The sequence below is a fragment of the Salvelinus alpinus genome, chromosome 27 (assembly GCF_045679555.1).
Source record: "Salvelinus alpinus chromosome 27, SLU_Salpinus.1, whole genome shotgun sequence".
NCBI classification, from domain to species: domain Eukaryota; kingdom Metazoa; phylum Chordata; class Actinopteri; order Salmoniformes; family Salmonidae; genus Salvelinus; species Salvelinus alpinus.
Window position 1 is genome coordinate 18,389,477 of NC_092112.1, and position 21,214 is coordinate 18,410,690.

A 21,214-nucleotide genomic window follows, 5' to 3' on the forward strand; every position below is an offset into this window, starting at 1 on the left:
TTAATCCTGTCTTCACATACACCATGATAATTTTTACTGAAAGGAGACTAAGAATGCATGATAGTTTGTAGTCCTGTCAACCTGCAACATTCGTTTGTGTCTGTCTGAAACATGGATGTCTGGTGTCTGAGCTAGTGCCTCCATCATGAGAACATTTTCTTCTGCTCTCTGCATGTGATCACATGTGCAAAGGTTAGCATGCTACTAGTGCTGGGGGCTTACATTCAGAGGATCACATGATTGTGGGGTCAAACAATCTTTTTAACCTCACACCACACTGTTGGATCTCTGCTGCAAATATAGGTGACATTAATTGGATGTTAGTGTATCATCCTGATGGATAAATATAGTAAGTGATGTAATTGCAACCTATGCCTGGCCTCAAAAGAAGCACTCGCCTGAAATGACAATGTTGACAATTTTTGTTTATATGGACACAGTATCCTGCCTATTTATAAACGTTTCCAGGGGCCTGTTGCACAAAAGTAGAATTAAGACATCCGGGATAAATGACTCAGCTGAGCTCAATGAAGCCAAAACATGTGCGTCCAGGCTTAATTGGTTGCACAAAGACCAAGCCAGGATGAGCAGACACGGATTCATTAAGCCAGGTGAAACCAATCCTGGATAGGTGCGCGCTCACGGCTCACTCAAATAGACCCCGCCACAGATCACAGATTAACTGATTTACCATGGCAACTAGAGCCGCGTACTTTTCCCCGTCGGTAAGTCGCTCTGGATAAGAGCGTCTGCTAAATGACTTAAATGTAAATGTAAATGGAAGCACAAATCCTCATGGAGGCATACGAGGAGGTAAAAGATATAATTAAGAAGAAAGGCAACACCGCCACAGTGATAAAGCAAAGGGAAAAAGCGTGGCAAAGTATTGCAGACCGCCTGAATGCGTAAGTAGTGCACAATTACACACTCACCGCTCCGCTGAAACATCACAATTACAATTCAAATATTTAATTCACATCTCCAAAAATGCAGTTTTACTGTAATTATGAAACGGTTAAAATTTGTATTGAAATGCACTGCAGATATGAGTGAAATTGTGTAAAGTAACTCCATCACACTGTATAAAGCTATGATACATTTTTTGATATTTTTACTGAAAACAAGACAAAAATACCAAGTAATTTTTTGCAGTGTGACTCCATTAAATGTGTGTGTGTGTAGATTAAACATGAACGGGCCAAAACGGACATGGCAGCAGGTCAAAATCAAATACAAGAACATTCTGCAGAATGGTATGGTCCCTGACTAATATTTAACAAAGCACAAGCATATATTGTACCCAGAAGGTGCCTGCTCACACATTGTCTGTACTGTTTTAGCAGTGAAAAAGAATACCCACAGACAAGGCACGGGTGGTGGGTCACCAAAGGCTGACCTTACCCCAGCAGAGGACATGGCCTTGGAGCTAAATAAAGGCAGGCCCGTCTTAGAGGGGATCCCTGGGGGGAAAGAGACGAGCATAGGTTCCTCCCAAGATGCCACCCGCTTCATTCAAGGTATGTCCTTCCATCTCTACATGGGAAACAACCACATTCATATTGAATCAATTTGGACTGTCTGACTTTGGTTTACCTATTGCCTTGCAGTGTCTGTTAGAGCCACCAGCACAAGCACCAGACGATGCTGATCCAGTGAGTACTCCATCAAAGGCATACTGTAGGCCTGGCATGTCTTGTCTACTAGCTTCAATATGAATCCGATTAAATGTGATAGGGTGAAGGCCCCAGTGCAGCAGCAACAGCACATGATGGAGACGATGATGAGGAGGAGACCATCTCTCTGGATTCCAGAAGGCATGAGGTATCATGTTAAGACTGTGAAAGTACTATTTACTCTACAATGGTGAGGAGTCCTCATCAAAATCAAAAAATCTAATTTCTTTTACAGGACCCAGATGCTATACAGTGGGAAAACCAGCCTGGCAACATAGTGCGTATTAATAAAAGGACACCACATCCTGCCAAATTCCAGCTGCGCTAATTGTATTGTGTTCACAGAGCTCACAAGCTATCAGAAAGTTGTATGGCAACCACCTCCGGCGCCAAATAGAACTGGCAGACATAGACATTCAGTACAAGAAGAAAAAGATGGAAAATCTTGCACTGGAGTCCGAAATAAAAAAGAGGACAATTAGGAAACTGGACCTTGAAATAAAAAAACTTGAGAGGGAGGTGAGATATGCCTTCAATGTACACTGTATGCTAACTGTAACACAAATGTATTAATCATTATTTTTCTTTCCTCCCCCAGCTCCAAGAAGATGACACAGCTCAAAATAAAAATTAGGTATATTCTCGTAAAGTCAAGTGAGCCATGACATATGAGCTCTTATTGTGAGCACACAGGACGGTGGCATCTTTCTAAGGTTTTTTTTATTTTCCCAGCAATCAGTACAACCAAGTCATCGTTATAAGGCATCGCCCTCTTTTGCCCACCCCCCCAGCACCAGGTGTGGCCACTAGCCTATATGAAGGCCCAAAATTGTGTGTTCCTTTCTGCTCTGACAATGGCATGCCCATTCGTGCGAGATGTGGTGGATGAAGAAGCACTTGTGCTGAGGAGAGCCTTCAGGCGAGAAAGGGTCTTCAGGGACCGGTTGGACCCACTGGCCTTCCCTGATGACCATCTATATGAAAGATACAGGTTTTCTGCAGATGGCATCAGGTATCTATGCAGACTACTGGGTCCCAGGATTAAGCACCGCACTGCACGGAGCCATGCACTGAGTGTGGAGCAAATGGTTTGTGTGGCCTTGCGCTTTTTTGCTAGTGGAGCCTTCCTGTACTCAGTGGGGGATGCAGAACAGCTGAACAAGGCCACAATTTGCCGCACAATAAGGAGTGTGTGTCTGGCTATCAAAGCATTAGCAGATGTCTTCATCTCCTTCCCTGGCCACAGAAGACTCTGTGACATCAAAGAGGAGTTCTATAGGATTGCAGGTAAGAGGATCTACAAATTACAGGACAACTGTTAACACATAGTAGGATACTCATTACTTTGTGTGACAGGTTTCCCCAATGTCATTGGTGCAGTGGACTGCACACACATAAGGATAAAAGCCCCCTCAGGTGCCCATGAGGCCGATTTTGTGAATAGGAAATCCTTTCACAGCATTAATGTTCAGGTGAACATAACTTTTTGATATTGTCCATTGACGAACACTCTGCATTGCCAGTGATGTGCATTGATTGGTGTAATATTCCTCATCTTATGATTTCAGATGGTCTGCAATGCTGACTGTGTGATCAGCAATGTTGTGGCAAAATGGCCTGGCTCAGTCCATGACTCCAGAATCTTTCGGGCCTCTGAAATCTATCAGTGCCTATCACAAGGTAAGCCACACAACCCCTATTTATAACCATCATGGCTGTGTCAAGAATATCACTGTGTTTATGAGGTAGTAATGATGAGATTTTGTGTTGACAGGTGAATTCTCTGGTGTGTTGCTGGGAGACAGGGGGTATGGCTGCCAGCCTTTTCTCCTGACACCTTTCACAGACCCCCAGGAAGCACAGCAGGCCTACAACCATGCCCATGCCAGGACCAGGGCCAGAGTTGAAATGACCTTTGGCCTCCTGAAGGCACGCTTTCACTGCCTTCACAAATTAAGGGTCAGCCCTGTTAGGGCATGTGATATTACTGTGGCTTGTGCTGTCCTCCACAATGTGGCCTGCCTGAGGAAGGAGAGGGCCCCCAGAGTGCCACCAGCCATGGACTGGGACAATCCGGCAATCTTCCCTGATGACGACAGTGGTCGGCTGCTGAGGGACCAATATGTGTTGAATTATTTTAGTTAGTATGTGTGCTTTCAATTTTGGTTAAATATGTCCTGCGGTGGCAGAGGAATTTGGGTTTTTTTGGGTTCGTTTTTTGACGAATTTGATGTTTAGTAGCCTCTTATGATGTTTGTGCGGTATACTGTGTGTAATACAAGGCTGCAGGGAGGCTACTGCATCCATTCATTTGTCTGTTCAGTTGATGTGTATGGATTTGTCCTGCATTTATTTTAGTGTGCAGACATGCAGGGTGTGTTATATACAGACCTTTGAATGTGTATGTATCATTTTGTATAATATGCTTGGATTCTGTGCTTTCCATCTTGTAGAGTCACTGTGACTTCAGTTTCGAAAGGAGCTGATGGTTTACCTGCTTTGTTTTGTCCTTATTCAATAAAGGAACATAATGTTACACATTGTGTTTTTATATTCATATGGAATGTGTATTTGTTTATATGACAGAGTACTAGGGCCACACTGAAGAAAAAGGATAAAGTCATAAATTTATGAGGCTGGTTCTTTCTGCAGAAAAGCTACATATTGTTTTTACAGTTTTGATACTTATGACAATGTGATACTTAATATTCTGGCACATCAGCATGTCTTTGTTTATGAAACCATACTGAAGTACAATTTCACGAAATGCCCCACATCTGTCATTTTAACAACTGTCCTCCTTTAAAACAACTGGTTACAATATTATGACTTGTGTTTTTTCCCCCTCTGTGGCCCTAATATTCTATCATTTTATATATAGCCTTATAGTCTATGGGAAACTGTAAATTATCTAATGATAGCAACATCATCTAAAAATCATTTTTTATCCAAAATCATTGAAATTAATGATCACAAACGTTTAAATAATAACAGTGGGTCTAGTTATATGTGATAACAATGTATAGTGAGCAGTGAAATAACTATTGGTTTCCATTTGTGGTGACTGCTGACTGACATTAGGGATGAGATTAAATAGATCCTGGAATTTAGCCTGGTCTGGAGCAGGCTAGCTCCACAGAATAAATCTCCATGGTAATTTATACCATAACATATCCTCCTGCCCCCTATCCATCTTTAGTGCAACCGGATTACGGATCAATTGAGCCAGGATCACCAAGATATCCTGGCTTAATCCCTTATCCTAGTTTTGTGCAACAGGCCCCAGTTGCCAATTTACTGGTATTTGTTTTCTGTGCAATATGTCACATGGTTTAGAGCCCAGTCTTAGTCGAATTCAATTGGTAAAAAAAAAAAAAGGGCATGAGCATGCCTGTTTCAACATTTTGGTTGGCCACTGCAGTTGTCTGTCAAAGACGTACGCTTTTGTCACAAAATGCAATCCGACAACGATGTACTCATAAAGCTGTTTATGGTTTCACTGAGTTTGCAGTGTGGCGGCTTTTTACATGGAATTGTGTTATCTAATAAATCGAAAAAGTTATTGACGTCCGATTACAAGTAAAAAGTGATTATCGGTGTGTTCAGTGCAACTCGATATTTCCGACTAAATGGACACGGGAAAGTGCTGAACATGACTCCATTGGCGCCGTGGTTCTTCCGATATACGAACGTTACTGAGTAGTTCGAGGTTGCCAGACTTCATTCGTCCAGACTGTTTTTCATTTTGACAAAGCCAACTGCTGCTAGAAGACACGGAATACAATATTTATTTTTCTTGTGGAAAATAGTATGAATTTCATCATGACAGTTCGCTTTAAATTGTAAATGTTCATATTATTTAGGTAACGGTACGTTTTAACGAAGCAGCTAGCAAGGTAGCTAACGTTAGCCAAGCAGCCAGCTGGCTAACATTAGCATTTTTTGTCTGTCATTTAAAAAGCTAGCACTGACAGCTAGTTTTATGCTAGTTAGCATAAGTGTTCTCTCTGAAGTAGCTAACGTTAGCTGGTTAGCTATAAAATGACAATTATAGCAACAGGTTGCTATATTGCAGAAATTACAAGTTAAATATCCCCAGCAATTTATTTAAGCAGTGTTTCTGCTGTCAGTCTATTAGCTAACGTTAACCTAGATACGTTTTCTCATAAATCTGTCATGAGTTGGCTGGCTTGTTGATACGCGTAGCGTTAGCTAACGCTAGCTAGTTTTCTAAACAGCTTACTGGACTCAACAAGCGGGACGAAAATGCGGGCTTTACATGGAAACTGATTAACTAGCAAGCTTCAGTGGATCAAACAAGCAGAAGGTGTTTTTCAAAGTTAGCTGTTTACGCCATTATTTCAAGTTGCAGAAGATTTTGATGCTCCTGGGCTGGGAAACATAGCCCACTTGTGGAACACCCTAAATCTATCGTTGGTGCACATGTCCAAAAATACTTCAACGATACAGTTGATGCTTCAAAATGTCGGCGATCTCTGCGTCTGAGAAAGTGGACGGGTTCACGCGAAAATCAATGAGGAAGGCCCAGAAACAGAAGAAATCTCAAGGGTCGTCCCAGTTCCGAACTCAAACTTTTACCGAGCTTTCACCCTTGCCGCAGCTCAAAGGTAAGAAAATAAAAAATGCTGCCTGAAATAGTCTCAAGTGAAAGGGTGGCGGTGTTGACACTTCACGTTTACTCTAGCAAACGTGATCAATACCCGACGTAGTCGGACATTGACTATTTTCTACCAATCTGTACAGTCAGACGATCTGTACAGAGATAAAAATGTGTTGGTCAATGAAACGCGGAAGCTTTGGGTAGCTAATGACAGTGGCATTTTCAGCCTCTGTTTTTTGGCAGCCAGCTGTGATGTATGCTCACAAGGAGGACTGAAGTGCAATCCTGGCAAAGTAGGTTACATCGAGAGAATGAGAGATTGATCTAATTGCTGATAATTTTGTGTATATTGTGCACTGCCTACGTTTTAGCTGGTTTGAAATCTCCGTCAGTGCCTGTCAATTTCTCCACTCAAATAGTACCGTTATTATTTATGCATGGTAATTGCTCTTTTGACAGCTATATATTTTGTGCAGTACTACTAGTCACGACGCATCTGGATAGTTGTTGGTTATTTTCCTGTACAAGACATATGGGCCAAGGCCAGACACATGCATTCATTTATGTTTTGAATCCATGAAAACTACAGAGCCCTCTAAACATAGGCCTACTACATTAACTTTATATTGTTTGTTTTGGTAAGGAGGAGCCTGCATATCAATGAAATGTTGCGTTCTGAGAATTTCATCCTAGCTGGAGAGTGATATTTTGTACACCTTGGCAGCCAGGAGAACTGTAATGTAGCCTATGATCTACACTGAACAAAAATATAAATGCAACATGTAAAACCAACATGTAAAGTGTTGGTCCCATGTTTCATGAGCTGAAATAAAATATCCCAGAAATGTTCCATATGTACAAAAAGCGTATTTCTCTAAAATGTTGTGCGCACATTTGTTTACATCACTGTTAGTGAGCCTCTCCTTTGCCAAGATAATCCATCCACCTGACAGGTGTGGCATCTCAAGAAGATGATTAAACGGCATGATCACCTTGTGCTGGGGACAATAAAAGGCCACTCTATTGTTGTCACACAACAATTCCACAGATGTCTCAAGTTTTGAGGGAGTGTGCAATTGGCATGCTGACTGCAGGAATGTACACCAGAGCTGTTGCCAGAGAATGACATGTTAAATTCTCTACCATAAGCCGGCTTCAGCGTTGTCTTAGAGAATTTGGCAGTACATCCAACCGGCCTCACAACCACAAACCAAGTGTAACCAAGCCAGCCCAGAACCTCCACATCCGGCTTCTTCACCTGCGGGATTGTCTGAGACTAGCCACCCGGACAGCTGATGAAACTGTAGGTTTGCATAACTGTCAGGGAAGCACATCTGCGTGCACGTCGTCCTTACCAGGGTCTTGACTTGACTGCAGTTCGAATTCGTAACCGACTTCAGTGGGCAAATGCTCACCTTCGATGGCCACTGGCACACTGGAGAAATGTGCTCTTCACGGATTAATCCCAGTTTCAACTGTACTGGGCCGATGGCAGACAACGTGTATGGCGTCGTGTCGGTGAGCGGTTTGCTCATGTCAACTTTGTGAACAGAGTGCCCCATGGTGGCGGTGGGGTTATGGTATGGGCCCGCATAAACTATGGACATTTTATCGATGGCAATTTTAATGCACAGATTCCGTGACGAGATCCTGAGGCCCATTGTCCGTCATTCATCCGCAGCCATCACCTAATGTTTCAGCATGATAATGCATGGCCCCATGTCGCAAGGATCTGTACACCACTCCTGGAAGCTGAAAATGTCCCAGTTCTTCCATGGCCTGCATACTCACCAGACATATCACGCATTGAGCATGTTTGGGTTGCTCTGGATCGACATGTACAACAGGGTGTTCCAGTTCCCGCAAATATCCAGCAACTTCGCACAGCTATTGAAGCAGACTGAGACAACATTCCACAGACAACTCTGCGAAGGAGCTGTCAATACTGACCGGTTCTCTGATCCACACCCCTAGCTTTTTGAAAGTTCTCTGTGACCAACAGATGCATATCTGTATTCCCAGTCCTGTTAAATCCAAGATTAAGGACTAATGCATTTATTTCAATTGACTGATTTCCTTATATGAACAAAAATATTTGAAATTGTTTCATGTTGTGTTTATTTATGTTCAGTGTAGCTTCTGTCCTGGGCCTTGAATGTAGTGGCAGATTGCTAAATTACAGGTAGCCTTTGTTTTACTCAGAGGTTCTTCAATATGGAGACTTGACATAGAACAGTGACATTGAGAAGAATGTTCACTTTACCTCATATAGTGCAACATTGCAAGTTAGTTTCACTGGAGGGAATGGGAATTGTATGCTGCCAGTGCATTGTTACTGTTAAATCTGAGTCTGTTGCTATGCCCTGCCATATGCCTTGCAATTTTTGTTTTATAGGACATTTCAAGATGGATACTATAACAGTTGCCTCAAAATAAATTTCCAAGGTCAAATTCCTCAATCCAAACCGTTGTCAGACACAATGAAACCTATAGATAGGGATTACATTGCTTCATGCTCAGCAGTATTATTGGGATTGAGAGAGCGGTTCAGAATCCAAAACCGCTCGGCACTTTTAAGTGCGTACCTCCTTTTTATTCTTCATTCAGCAATTATGCCAAATTCAGTCCTGGCCACACATACTGTATTTCAATGACACGTGTGAATTGAGCGCCTGTGTTGAACTTCTCTTAGTCAACCCACACTTTGTATGATCAAGAGCTTGGTTATTATCTGATGAACTCCTAGTGTGTGTGTGTGTGTGTGTGTGTGAGAGAGAGACAGTCCGCTATATCTGGGGCCCTGGATGGGGCAGTGAAGATGGGACTGAAAGCCTCACACTGTAGCCTAAATGAGGTGATTGGGGTGTGTGTTTTAAAAAGCAGGGTAGCCACCAAGTATCAGGATCCAGCCTGGGTAGTAATTGTTCATTCAACCATCATGAATTATTCCTGATGGGAGAATTGACTAGATAATCCAAACCAGGTCATAAGTACAGTTCATTAAAGGAAGTTGATCCCACCACTCCCCAAATGTAGCTACAAGGCATCTGTGTTACAATGACAATTTGATCTTTAATGTTTATGCAGAGTAATTTATTAAGCCCCAATAGAGAATTATGTGTCGCTGAAGCCTGTCTGGGAGAGAAATGTCAATGTATTCAGGAATATGAAAGTATCTCCTTTCACCTTAAGAGTCCATATTGGAAACTCAAGATTCACACTATCCTCACGTCTACTGCATGGTATGAGGGAAGACTGCTGAAACTTAATTTGCTAAAGCAAAACCTCTCACTGACTTCAGCAGTCAAGTTCAGACAAGTTAGCCTGCCAACATGTTGAAATGACGAGGGGGAAAAGTGCAGACACTGAACCTTGGGCCTACATGGCATTGACTAGGCTAATGCTGCTTATGGATTGAGGGAATGTTTGACTTGTTTATTTGTGACTTTTCACCTTTTTGTTTGGTTAGAAACGTAATGTGCCATTATACACTACTCTGAATAAAGTCATTGATGGATATTACAGAGTAACGTGTCACAAACAGCCCCACACCAGCAGGACCGGAAGGACCGAGGGAGATAGCCTAGGGGGCTTCGGGCTTCCCTCGGTGGGGTGGTTTCCCACCTGCGCCCCCCCTTCCATGACCTGCAGCAGCAGGCTTCCTCTCCTGATCTTTAAACTCAGAGAGGGAGGGGGGTGGGTATGGAGCACATGATAACAGATTATCTTTCTCCTCTGTTTGAATGTAAATTGACCACTAATGCCGATTTATAAAAATAAAGTTGATCAGTAAAGTTCTCAATTAGTCTATTTTATTACTGTTTAGTAGCTAGTACTAACATGGTTAACTAGCCTAGTATGTGGTTTCATGGCCCTTTCGATTCTGCGAGATAGTTGTAGTCGACCATAACCTCCTAGGCTACTCTTGTCTGAATGGGTGGCATTTTATTAATGATGTCGCAGACTGGTTCAGCTCTGGGTGATAATGCTGGAGTGACTCGCACCCCTTGAATGGAGGATTGTGTAGGGGAGGGGGTTGGTATGTGGGTGGAGTGTTTTGTCGGGGGCAGTATTCCAGGCCAGTGACGGGTGTTACTGCTTGTGTGCATTGAGGACCTTTTTGAGACTCAGAAAACTCCCGACTTGAACTCTGAGGGAGTACAGGATGAACAAAGTGGGATATAATCAGATGTGCACCATGTTGCATAAGGACAAAGAAGTGGGGTTTGGGCATTGGGGCAGTGCAAGTACAAAAAAATGTGTGACTTTTTCAGCATTTCTGACAGAATGACCTGCAGAATGAATAGCTGCAAGAATGCATGTCTATTTGAGTGACTTGACAGTAATTAGGCACAGTGGTTGGGGGTGATGAGGGGAGCTAACTGGACTTCTTGGTGAGGTTATGATCGCCATAACAGAGATGCTCGTGTGTCGTCAGACAGGATTCTGATTCACCCCACCAGCTCTCTCGCTCTCCCTCTCCTTCCCTATTTCTCTGGAGCAGAGACCTCATCCTACCGCTCTTGTTTTGGCTAACCTAGTCTGTCTGTTTCTCTGATCCCCATCTGTATGCCAGTGAGAGTAATCGGAGAGGTAGCCTAATGTTGTCTTGAGTGAAATGGGTTGCACAGTGGACGAGTTGCTCACCTCTTGTGTTGGTGTAGTGTGGTTAGGCTCTGATGTATTGATTTGAGCGCTGGTTGTTATGGCAAATTAATTTGGGGCAACTTATTTGTGGTTAGCGCCGTGTGTGGTTGTTTGACTCTGCTCAGGTGTGGGCCCCACACAGAGGTTTACGCCTCGCTCATTTGATTCATGACTGGTTCCATCAGTGGTTCCCAGGAATGCTTTCTGCCTACTCCCCAGAGGACTCACTCTGGTTCCCCCTGTTGTTCCCAATCAGCTACAGGTCGATTTGCTATGTCATTCACGTTTAAGTGGTCCCTGGGTATAAAGATGGATAGGTGAAGGCCTGAACTGTTTTGATTTCTGTTAAATCCATATCCCTGACAGGGAGTGATGTGGTTGAGTACCTCCGGTTTGATATAATTGGCTTAGCTGTGTCTGCACAACACTGATAGGGGAACGACAGCTTTGGTTTCATATTTAATGCCTCCATCCTCACATCACCTCTTTGTGTAAAAGTCATTTTACACAAATAATTAACCATTTTATTCATGTTGTGAAAAAGTGTTTTCCTCTGGTATAGTCCTCAATAAGCCCACACAACATGGGCATATTTCCCAAAAAATAAACAGCTTGGCATTGCTCCTATTTCTTGACGCATTCTAATAGGCTACCCGTCATAACTTAATGGCATTATTACACTTTAACCCACAATCTATGCATCATAACAATAGCCTAAATCTGAGTTTTCTCAGCTTCAAGTTCCTTGGTGTCCACATCAACAAACTAACATTGTCCAAGCACACCTTGACAGTCGCGAAGCGGGCACGACAAAACCTATTCCACCTCGAGACTGAAAATATTTGGCATGGGTCCTCAGATCCTCAAAAGGTTCTACAGCTGCACCATCGAGAGCATCCTGACTGCTCGGCCTCCTACCGCAAGGCACTACAGAGGGTAGTGCGAACGGCCCAGTACATCACTTGGGCCAAGCTTCCTGCCATACAGGACCTCCATACCAGGCGGTGTCAGAGGAAGGCCCTAAAAATTGTCAAGGACTCCAGCCACCTTAGTCATAGACTGTTCTCTGCCACCGCACGGCAAGCGGTACCGGAGCACCAAATCTAGGTCCAAGATCTACCCCCAAGCCATAAGACTCCTGAACATCTAGTTAAATGGCTACCCGGACTACTCGCATTGCCCCCCCTCCCCTCTCCACACCAGTGCCACTCTGTTGTCATCTATGCATAGTCACTTTAATTAACTTGACCTACATGTACATGCTACCTCAACTAACCGATGCACCTGCACATTGACTCTGTAGCGGCACCCCCTTGTGTATATATTGTTATTTTTTTTGCTGCTGCTCTTGAAGTACTTGTTACTTTTATCTCTTATTCTTATCTGTATTTTTTTTAACTGCACTGTCGGTTAGGGGCTCGTAAGTAAGCATTTCACTGTAATACCTGTATTCGGGACATGTGACTAACATTTTATTTGATTCATGTTATGTTTGCGCTCCTTCCCAATCTAAAGTAATTGGTCAGTTTGTGTAAGTACCTGTGTGCAGGAGTGAGAGAGGGGCTGTGGAACCTGTTGTACAGAAGCTAAATGGTTTTACTACACAATGTTTGGCCAGCTATAATGCTGTAATGAATCACAGTATAGCAGGCTGGGGAAGTACTGCAGCTGTAGATATGCTGATCTTTCATCCTGCAGTAGAGTTTCTGGAGTGTTTATAGCCCCATGTTGTGTGATAAGACACTGAAATGATGACTCACTGGGAGACCTGCATTGTTGCCATGGCAGCCAGAAGCCCTGCAAGGTATTTCTCAAAACATGCTAGACCGAAAAATTATTTTTTTTTTTTTTGGATTTTCCTGAAGATAGCCGGCTTCATTTAAAGTCAGACTTCAGCGGTGTTCTAAAGCTGGATTCTGATCAAACCCTTGCCATTCTGGAGCAATTCAAACACTGATAAGTTAGGCCGATAGCTAAGTCTGTGTCCTGCTTTGTTAAATGCACAAATTTGCCATTGACAACTCCTGACTAATAGATTGATAGGCTTTGTCATATGACTTACTTGTTTCCACTGTGTGTGTGCTAAAACAGGGTTTCCCAAATTCTGTCCTGGGATCTCTCCTGTGTGCATGTTTTTTTCCTGTAGCGCTACACAGTTTATTCGGATAATGAAAGCTTGATGATGAGTTGGTTATTTGAATCAGCTGTGTAGTACCAGGGCAAAAAACAAAACTTTGTTTAGATATCAAGAGGTTTCGGCAAGCTGTTTAGATTTAGCTCAATGGATGAGTTGGTCTCTTTTTATTCATATGCAAACTGACTCATTTGCAATGGATGCTTGTCAAGTGGTAAATATGAGTGTAGTCTAGTTGTTTGCCATTTATTCATGTTTTTCAAAAGAAGACAAATGAGCGGAGGACATGCTCTCTGTCAACCACAACCAGACACTTTGCAGATCACTTACATCAAGTTTAGCCTATTGTTAGCCCATCACAGCCTGAGTGCTATGGCTGGCACCTATGTGTGCAGATTAGGAAGTGCACTCTGTGGAAGAGTGCACTTCCTTCTCTATGGGTGGGAAAGCAAAAAGCAGCCTTGGGTCTTGGCTGCAACAGTGTGTAACCACAGGGTTACAAGATCAAATCCCCTGGTTGATGATTATGTAATACCAGAGCATTACAAATAGAAAGCTTATACTATTACTAAATGTAACATGAAGTAAAAACAACAATAAAATGTTGTAATAACCTTATGTTATTACAGCAGATAGGCCAGACTGAACAATGTAAAACATGTCTTTTTTTTTTTTCTTCTGTGATTATTTGTGTGGGACAAGATTTAGTATGCAGTGTAGTGTTATACCTCTTCATGAGGTCAGACATCTAAGCACAGCCCCGGCCCCCTCGGTTAGTCTGGCTGACAGACGTCTTTCTCGAAACCCAGTACAGAGCTCTACAGTGCGACAATTTTACTGGCATATGCGCCTAAAAATAGATGTGGACGAACTGTAAAAGTCAAGTATGAGCACGTGCGAGTTGATTTATAGCAAAGAAAATGCTGCCGTAGCTATTTTCAAAGTATTTCTGACGTTTTGTCTCATAGCTGTTAGCTAATCGCATAAAGAACTACGAACTCATAATAAATGGAATCTTTCAGCACGGGCACTATTGCGTGGTATACTTCTCTCACCGCAACGGGGCTGAGCGCACTGTGAAGTGCTGAAAGATACGTTTTGAGCATAGATGTTGGTCGAATTTACCCCATACTCTACTAAAGGGTGACTTTTTCCTTTTGTTTCTTGGCCATTTACATCGTTTTGTTCACGATCTTGGTTGTTTTTCAATGTTAGTTTGAGCTTGCTCAACTGCTAGCGAAGAGATGTCGGAGAATCTAATTTCTCTGACAGACAGGAGTGCCTCGTTACCACGGTTAACGGCCCACCACTTAAAAGGGCAGCTGATCATTGTTCTCATGTTCAAGAACTTTGTCATTTCTTATCATGAAAACTCTAACTCAAATACTTTCGTTGTGTGCCTAAATTTATTTTAGGAGAACATGCTCCTTGTAACGATTTGATCACACCGACAGCGTCATTGCACAAAATAGCACGCAGCATCATCTGGATTTATGTACAACAAAAGTTCAACATGTACCTTCTGCTACCATTTCTGTCAAGCCATCTACACCTATAGTTTGACGCATATGTTTGATAAATTCAACGTATGCACCACACCGAATGCACTGCAAATGCCTTTGCAACGCAATGCTGCAAGGCAAACGCAGCGTTTCATTGGAAATGAATACAATTCTGGTGTATCAAAATGCAATGACGCTGTCGGTGTGATCGAAGACACACTCAAGTGTCACCGTGTCCCATAGACGGAACTGTTGTAACGTGAGTTAAAGACACCTGCGCTACGGATTCCTGGGCGACAGGTGGGGATTAACACTTCCGGTACAGTTGTTGAGGCCAAAATAAACCTCATGAGAATGATTGCAATGCCTACCAGGTGTGTGTATGTATATTATATATTTTTTGAACTTCACAGGACCGTGTAAAAGTCCTGGCTTTGTGCGTTGGCGACCGTCTACTCTTAGCTGAGTGCCCAGTCCCTTATGGACGCCAGGGTTTTTATTTATGTTGTGTTGAGGGTTTGTTATAAGAAATCAGACTGCGGGGAACTTGCCGAGAGTGCATTGGTTGTATGTGGACCCTTTGTGTGCACTGACTCACTCTCCAGTGCATTCTAGTGCAGAATAAGTCATGCTTAGCAATTACATTGAGTGTCTGAAGGGAGCAGTCTTCATTAAAACGTAGACAGATTTCCAGAGTAGATACAATATTGCCTGATCACACCTGCAGCTGAGCCTTTTTTACACCACAATCTCATTAGGCCTATTACGTGATCAGTTACACTGTCATTTAATCATATTCAAATATTCTAGTATAGTGTTATTTCCTTGTTATAAACATATCGATCCCTTGGGATTTTTTGCTAATTGTTCTTGCTGTGGTTAACACATGTTCATTGTCAAAGAGTAGTCTGCACCAGGCCCACTAGGCCTCCTGTTTTTCTTGCAACACACTCTTTTTAATCGTCTCTTTGACTGCTCTTTTCTGTTTTTGTCACATGCTCAGCCGGCATCATTCGGAGTGAACCCTAAAGAAGCCTTTGCGACTGGTGTGAGAAGCAGACCTGACTGACCAGTCTCCCCCAACCGGTTTAGCAACTGCAGTGGGTTGTGCGGTATCAATCGACATGCATTAATGCCCACAGACTAGGCTACAGTAGGCTGTAGGCTGTCTGTCACTCCCTCATTTTATGACTCGCTTCACATGTTCATGCACTTTCTGTTTGCAATGGACCCCTACGTCATTGCCATTTTGCACTGGGCCAGTCAGATCTAGGCCACTTTTTCAAAGCTTGACAATGACATGAGGACCTCATGTCGGTTTCTTTTGATCTAATCCCCCTGTGCTGTCATACCCATATTTAATTTATTCTCCATTTCATAAGGTCGTCTGACCCCTCCACTCAGAGGTTGCTGTCTATTTTTACAGTGTGAGGGTGGGAATATTCTGTAAAAGTGAATCGGCTGAATAACTAAATAAAGTTCAGGACTTGACCTATCAATATGTAAGCTAATAGGGAGGAGTAACGAGGTCCTGTGAAAGCTGCACCATGACTATCTAGAATGGAAACTGGCAACAAGTCCCGTTGGCACTAATCTACAATTTATAGCTTAATTTACAGTACATGTTTCTGATAACCTGGCAGTTGACTGAGCAAATCGTTAGGGCAAGTGCCGCTGCACTATTGTCTGCAAGCAGGCCTAAAGTGTAAACCCTGTTCTCTTTTGCGTCTCTTTCAGATTGATGTGGCGTAGCAGTGTAACCTACATTCTGTAATGTAGAATGTGTACCTTGTGTGATTGGGAATATGATCATAAAGCACAGGCCTTATCAGGAGCCAGCGCTAGTGAAGCAGTGTCTTGTGTCCAGCGGTGGGGAAAGTACTCAATTGTGATACTTGAGTAAAAGTAAAGATACCTTTTTAATAGAAAATGACTCAAGTAAAAGTGAGTCACCCAGTAAAATACTACTTGTCTAAAAGTATTTGGTTTTAAATATACTTAAGTATCAAAAGTAAAAGTATAAACCATTTCAAATTCCTTATATTAAGCAAACCAGATGGCACAAATATATATATATATATATATATATTTGTTTTTTACGGATAGCCGGGGCACGCTCCAACATTCAGACATAATTTACAAACAAATCATTTGTGTTTAGTGAGTCCGCCAGATCAGAGGCAGTAGAGATGACATGGGATGTTCTTTGGTAAGAGTGTGAATTGGAGTACTTTCGGGTGTCAGGGGAAATATATGGTGTAAAAAGTACATTATTTTCTTTGGGAATGTAGTGAAGTAAAAGTTGGCAAAATTTTAAAAGTAAAGTACAGATACCAACAAACAAAAAAACATATCTAGTATTTTTACACCACTGAATGTCTCAGGTTTTTGTTAAAAGTTAGGCCAAATGTAAAAGGAGTTTCTTGAACTGTGGAAACCGTTGCCGCTGAAAATTAGTCAAACACTTTTTGACCTTTTCTAAGGTAATAAATGGTGTGCTCAGGTGTGATACCGAGGTCTGTGTTTTTGACATCTGGAAACCACCCCTTGGTGCTAGGTTCACAACCTGGAAGACATCCTCTTGCATTGGCACCTTTGTCATAACACTGTCCACGAGGCCTTCTTTTTCAATTCCAATTTCACATCAAGCCAGTTTGCCTTGTAGCATCATGGACATCTATCAGCCGCTAGTTGTTTTTCCATGTTCCCAAAATTTTAAAAACTAAGTCATGTGATCGTTTGTTGTGCTTGCTGAAATTGTCCTGACACCTTAGCTGTCAGTCTCAATTGAATCTTGGGTTCACCCATAACAGGATATTCAGGTTTCTCCCATGGCTGCAGGTGTTTTTTTGTTGTTGTTTGTTTTAGCCTGTCAACCAACAAGATTGGAATAGCATCTCATGTGATGAGTAGCATGTGAACTTTGAGTAGCCTCTCCAACTTGACCTGAAGTCATGCAATAATGATGATGATAATAATAGCCATATTTATATTCTATGACCGTCAGCCTCTCTCTCAATGTGTGTTTTTGTCTCATAACTGTTTCTCTCACAGCATTGGCATAATCACAATCATAATTGGGTGGATGTCATGGAATAGGTTAGACAGTCATAGGACTGTGTTACAGCATTGGCATAATCACAATCATAATTGGGTGGATGTTATGGAATAGGTTAGATAGGTACGGTCTTAGGAGTGCGATTAGACACTACCACTACCAAGTCCACACTCCATCCCCAGGGGGCAGCATCAACCGGGTTAGGTAATATGCTCAGCCAGGAAGCCTTAATTACTCAGGTGTGGGCAATTGGGATGATCATCAGTCCTGGAGAGAGAGGAGGCCAGATACCTCTCAGCCCAAGTTTCTTTGTGTTAGTTAACCTCTTTAGTTGGGCTTGCCTTTTGTAGTTGTTTATTTTGTCGCCTTGACCATATCAATAATCTGACAGAACCGGCTGACCAAGAGGTCAAGACGGAGCTGGTCCTGAGCTCTGTAAGTTTGCGCTCTACTGGGTACATGTACATACAACACGGTCCTCATACGCTGATTTCTTACACAGATGCACATCTTAAAACATGTTGCAGACCAGTTAGCTGAGCATAAGATCCCTAGACTTTGCGAGCGTATCAATATTAGTAGTTTAGTTATTTGGTTTCTTAACTGTTTTTCTGCTATCAAATGATGTTCAGTAGATACAGTGCAAAAGGCAAGCTGCTCTCATTTGTGTACTCTTGAGTAGAGGTCGACCGATTTTAATTAGGGCCGGTTTTCAAGTTTTCATAACAGTCGGTAATCTGCATTTTTGGATGCCGACTATGTCCGATTACATTGCACTCCACGAGGAGGCTGTGTGGCAGGCTGACCACCTGTTATGCGAGTGCAGCAAGGAGCCAACGTAAGTTGCTAGCTAACATTAAACTTATCTTTAAAAAAACAATCAATCTTAACATAATCACTAGTTAACTACACATGGTTGATGATATTACTAGTTTATCTAGCTTTTCCTCCGTTGCATATAATATAATCGATGCGGTGCCTGTTAATTTATCGACTCACAGCCTACTTCGCCAAATGGGTGATGATTTAACAAGCGCATTCGCGAAAAAAGCACTGTCGTTGCACCAATGTACCTAACCATAAACATCAATGCCTTTCTTAAAATCAATACACAAGTATATATTTTTTAGACCTGCATATTTAGTTGAAAGAAATTCACGTTAGCAGGCAATATTAACTAGGGAAATTGTGTCACTTATTGTGTCACTTGCGTTCTGTGCAAGCGGACTCAGGGTATATGCAGCAGTTTGTGCTGCCTGGCATGTTGCGAACTGTGTGAAGACCATTTCTTCCTAACAAAGACCGTAATTAATTTGCCAGAATTGTACATAATTATGACATAACATTGAAGGTTGTGCAATGTAACAGGAATATTTAAGAGTTATAGATGTCACCCGTTCGATAAAATACGGAACGGTTCCGTATTTCACTGAAAGAATAAACGTTTTGTTTTCTAAATGATATTTTCTGGATTTGACCATATTAATGACCTAAGGCTCGTATTTCTGTGTGTGTATTATATTATAATTAAGTCTATGATTTGATAGAGCAGTCTGACAGAGGTGGTAGGCAGCAGCAGGCTCGTAAGCATTCATTCAAACAGCACTTTCCTGCATTTGCCAGCAGCTCTTTGTGACTTCAAGCCCATCTATTAGGCTGGCAGTACTATAGTGCCTATAAGAACATCCAATAGTCAAAGGTATATGAAATACATATGGTATAGAGAGAAAAAGTCCTATAATTCCTATAATAACTACAACCTAAAACTTCTTAAATGGGAATATTGAAGACTCATGTTAAAATGAACCACCAGCTTTCATATGTTCTGAGTAAGGAACTTAAACGTTAGCCTTTTTACATGGCACATATTGCACTTTTACTTTCTTCTCCAACATTATTTAAACCAAATTGAACATCTTTCATATTTATTTTAGACTAAATAGATTTTTATTTGTATTATATCAAGTTAAAATAAGTGTTCATTCAGTATTGTTGTAAATGTTATTATATATAAAAAAAATATTTAAAAAAATGTCAGATTTTAATCAGCTTTTTTTGGTCCTCCAATAATCGGTATCAGCGTTAAAATCATAATCGATCGACCTCTACTCTTGAGTGTGCCCATGTTTTCTCGTGTGCACGTCAGAGGTTGCAATAACGCAGGATTCTGTGTTTTCCACACAGAATAGGAACGATACAATTCAGTCTGCATGGTCAATGCAGCACATGCAACAATGTTGATGACAATGATGTTTCCACTTTGATCTTAATATAAATCCACAAGCGTTCTAGAATTACACTGTTTGAGTTCTTTCTTTTTTTAAATTATTAGCTAAATTGTGTTAGCTGCTAATGCTAGTTAGCAAACGTAGCTCGCTAATACAGCCTGATAACAGTGCTGGTGTAGGCCTAACAGTATCTTCTAAATCAAAGAGGAATATAGTAATAATACCGCCAAATATTAAAAATACTATCGAGCTGATGTCACCTCCCAGCTCTTACTGAAACCTACCATGAGCAGCCCCCTCTTTCCATTTACTTTAACCAGCGTCCTCACCCACTGAGCACCAACAGACACTGCATGTCCATCGACTTTGAAATATGGTCAGTCCACCCTGGCCTTGATGTTAATGTCCACAGACGGACTGGACTGAACCAAATTTGAACCTATCATGGACGTACAGTCGGAAGTTTACATACATCTTAGCCAAATACATTTAAACTCAGTTTTTCACAATTCCTGACATTTGATCCTAGTAAAAATTCCGTCTTAGGTCAGTTAGGATCACCACTTTATTTTAAGAATGTGAAATGTCAGAATAATAGAGAATGATTTATTTCAGCTTTTAATTATTTCATCACATTCCACTCAATTTGTATTTGGTAGCATTGCCTTTAAATTGTTTAACTTGGGTCAAACGTTTCGGGTAGCCTTCCACAAGCTTCCCACAATAAGTTGGGTGAATTTTGGCCCATTCCTCCTGACAGAGCTGGTGTAACGGAGTCGTATGTAGGCATCCTTGCTCGCACACACTTTTTCAGTTCTGCCCACAAATTTTCAATAGGATTGAGGTCAGGGCTTTGTGATGGCCACTCCAATACCTTGACTTTGTTGTCCTTACGCCATTTTGCCACAACTTTGGAAGTATGCTTGGACCCATTTGCGACCAAGCTTAAACTTCCTGACTGATGTCTTGGGGAGAACAAGTATTTGATACACTGCTGATTTTGCAGAAAATCCAGAAAATCACATTGTATGATTTTTAAGTAATTCATTTGCATTTTATTGCATGACATAAGTATTTGATACATCAGAAAAGCAGAACTTAATATTTGGTACAGAAACCTTTGTTTGCAATTACAGAGATCATACGTTTCCTGTAGTTCTTGACCAGGTTTGCACACACTGCAGCAGGGATTTTGGACCACTCTTCCATACAGACCTCCAGATTCTTCAGGTTTCGGGGCTGTCGCTGGGCAATACGGACTTTCAGCTCCCTCCAAAGATTTTCTATTGGGGTCAGGTCTGGAGACTGGCTAGGCCACTCCAGGACCTTGAGATGCTTCTTACGGAGCCAC

The 21,214-nt window shown here is 41.9% G+C and overlaps 2 protein-coding genes across 3 annotated transcripts in view; both read left to right on the forward strand.

The window, feature by feature from the left end:
- Positions 1-1,610: 1,610 nt before the first annotated feature.
- LOC139556090 (putative nuclease HARBI1) lies at positions 1,611-4,230 on the forward strand. Of its 2 annotated transcripts, XM_071369616.1 has the most exons (8): positions 1,611-1,652; positions 1,735-1,821; positions 1,909-2,192; positions 2,272-2,307; positions 2,406-2,960; positions 3,030-3,145; positions 3,242-3,353; positions 3,448-4,230. In XM_071369616.1, the coding sequence occupies exons 5-8, from the start codon at positions 2,489-2,491 to the stop codon at positions 3,816-3,818; spliced, it is 1,071 nt and encodes a 356-aa protein (XP_071225717.1). In that variant the 5' UTR covers positions 1,611-1,652; positions 1,735-1,821; positions 1,909-2,192; positions 2,272-2,307; positions 2,406-2,488; the 3' UTR covers positions 3,819-4,230. The 2 variants fall into 2 exon arrangements, with proteins under 2 accessions (XP_071225717.1, XP_071225718.1); XM_071369617.1 differs by having other exon boundaries at positions 1,909-2,307.
- Positions 4,231-5,103: 873 nt separating this feature from the next.
- Positions 5,104-21,214, forward strand: part of ppp2r5a (protein phosphatase 2, regulatory subunit B', alpha isoform) — an 83,885-nt gene continuing 67,774 nt past the window's right edge. Inside the window, exon 1 of the mRNA XM_071369615.1 lies at positions 5,104-6,301. Within this exon, the coding sequence (XP_071225716.1) occupies positions 6,157-6,301 (145 nt within the window). The 5' untranslated portion in view covers positions 5,104-6,156. The remainder of the gene's footprint in view (positions 6,302-21,214) is intronic.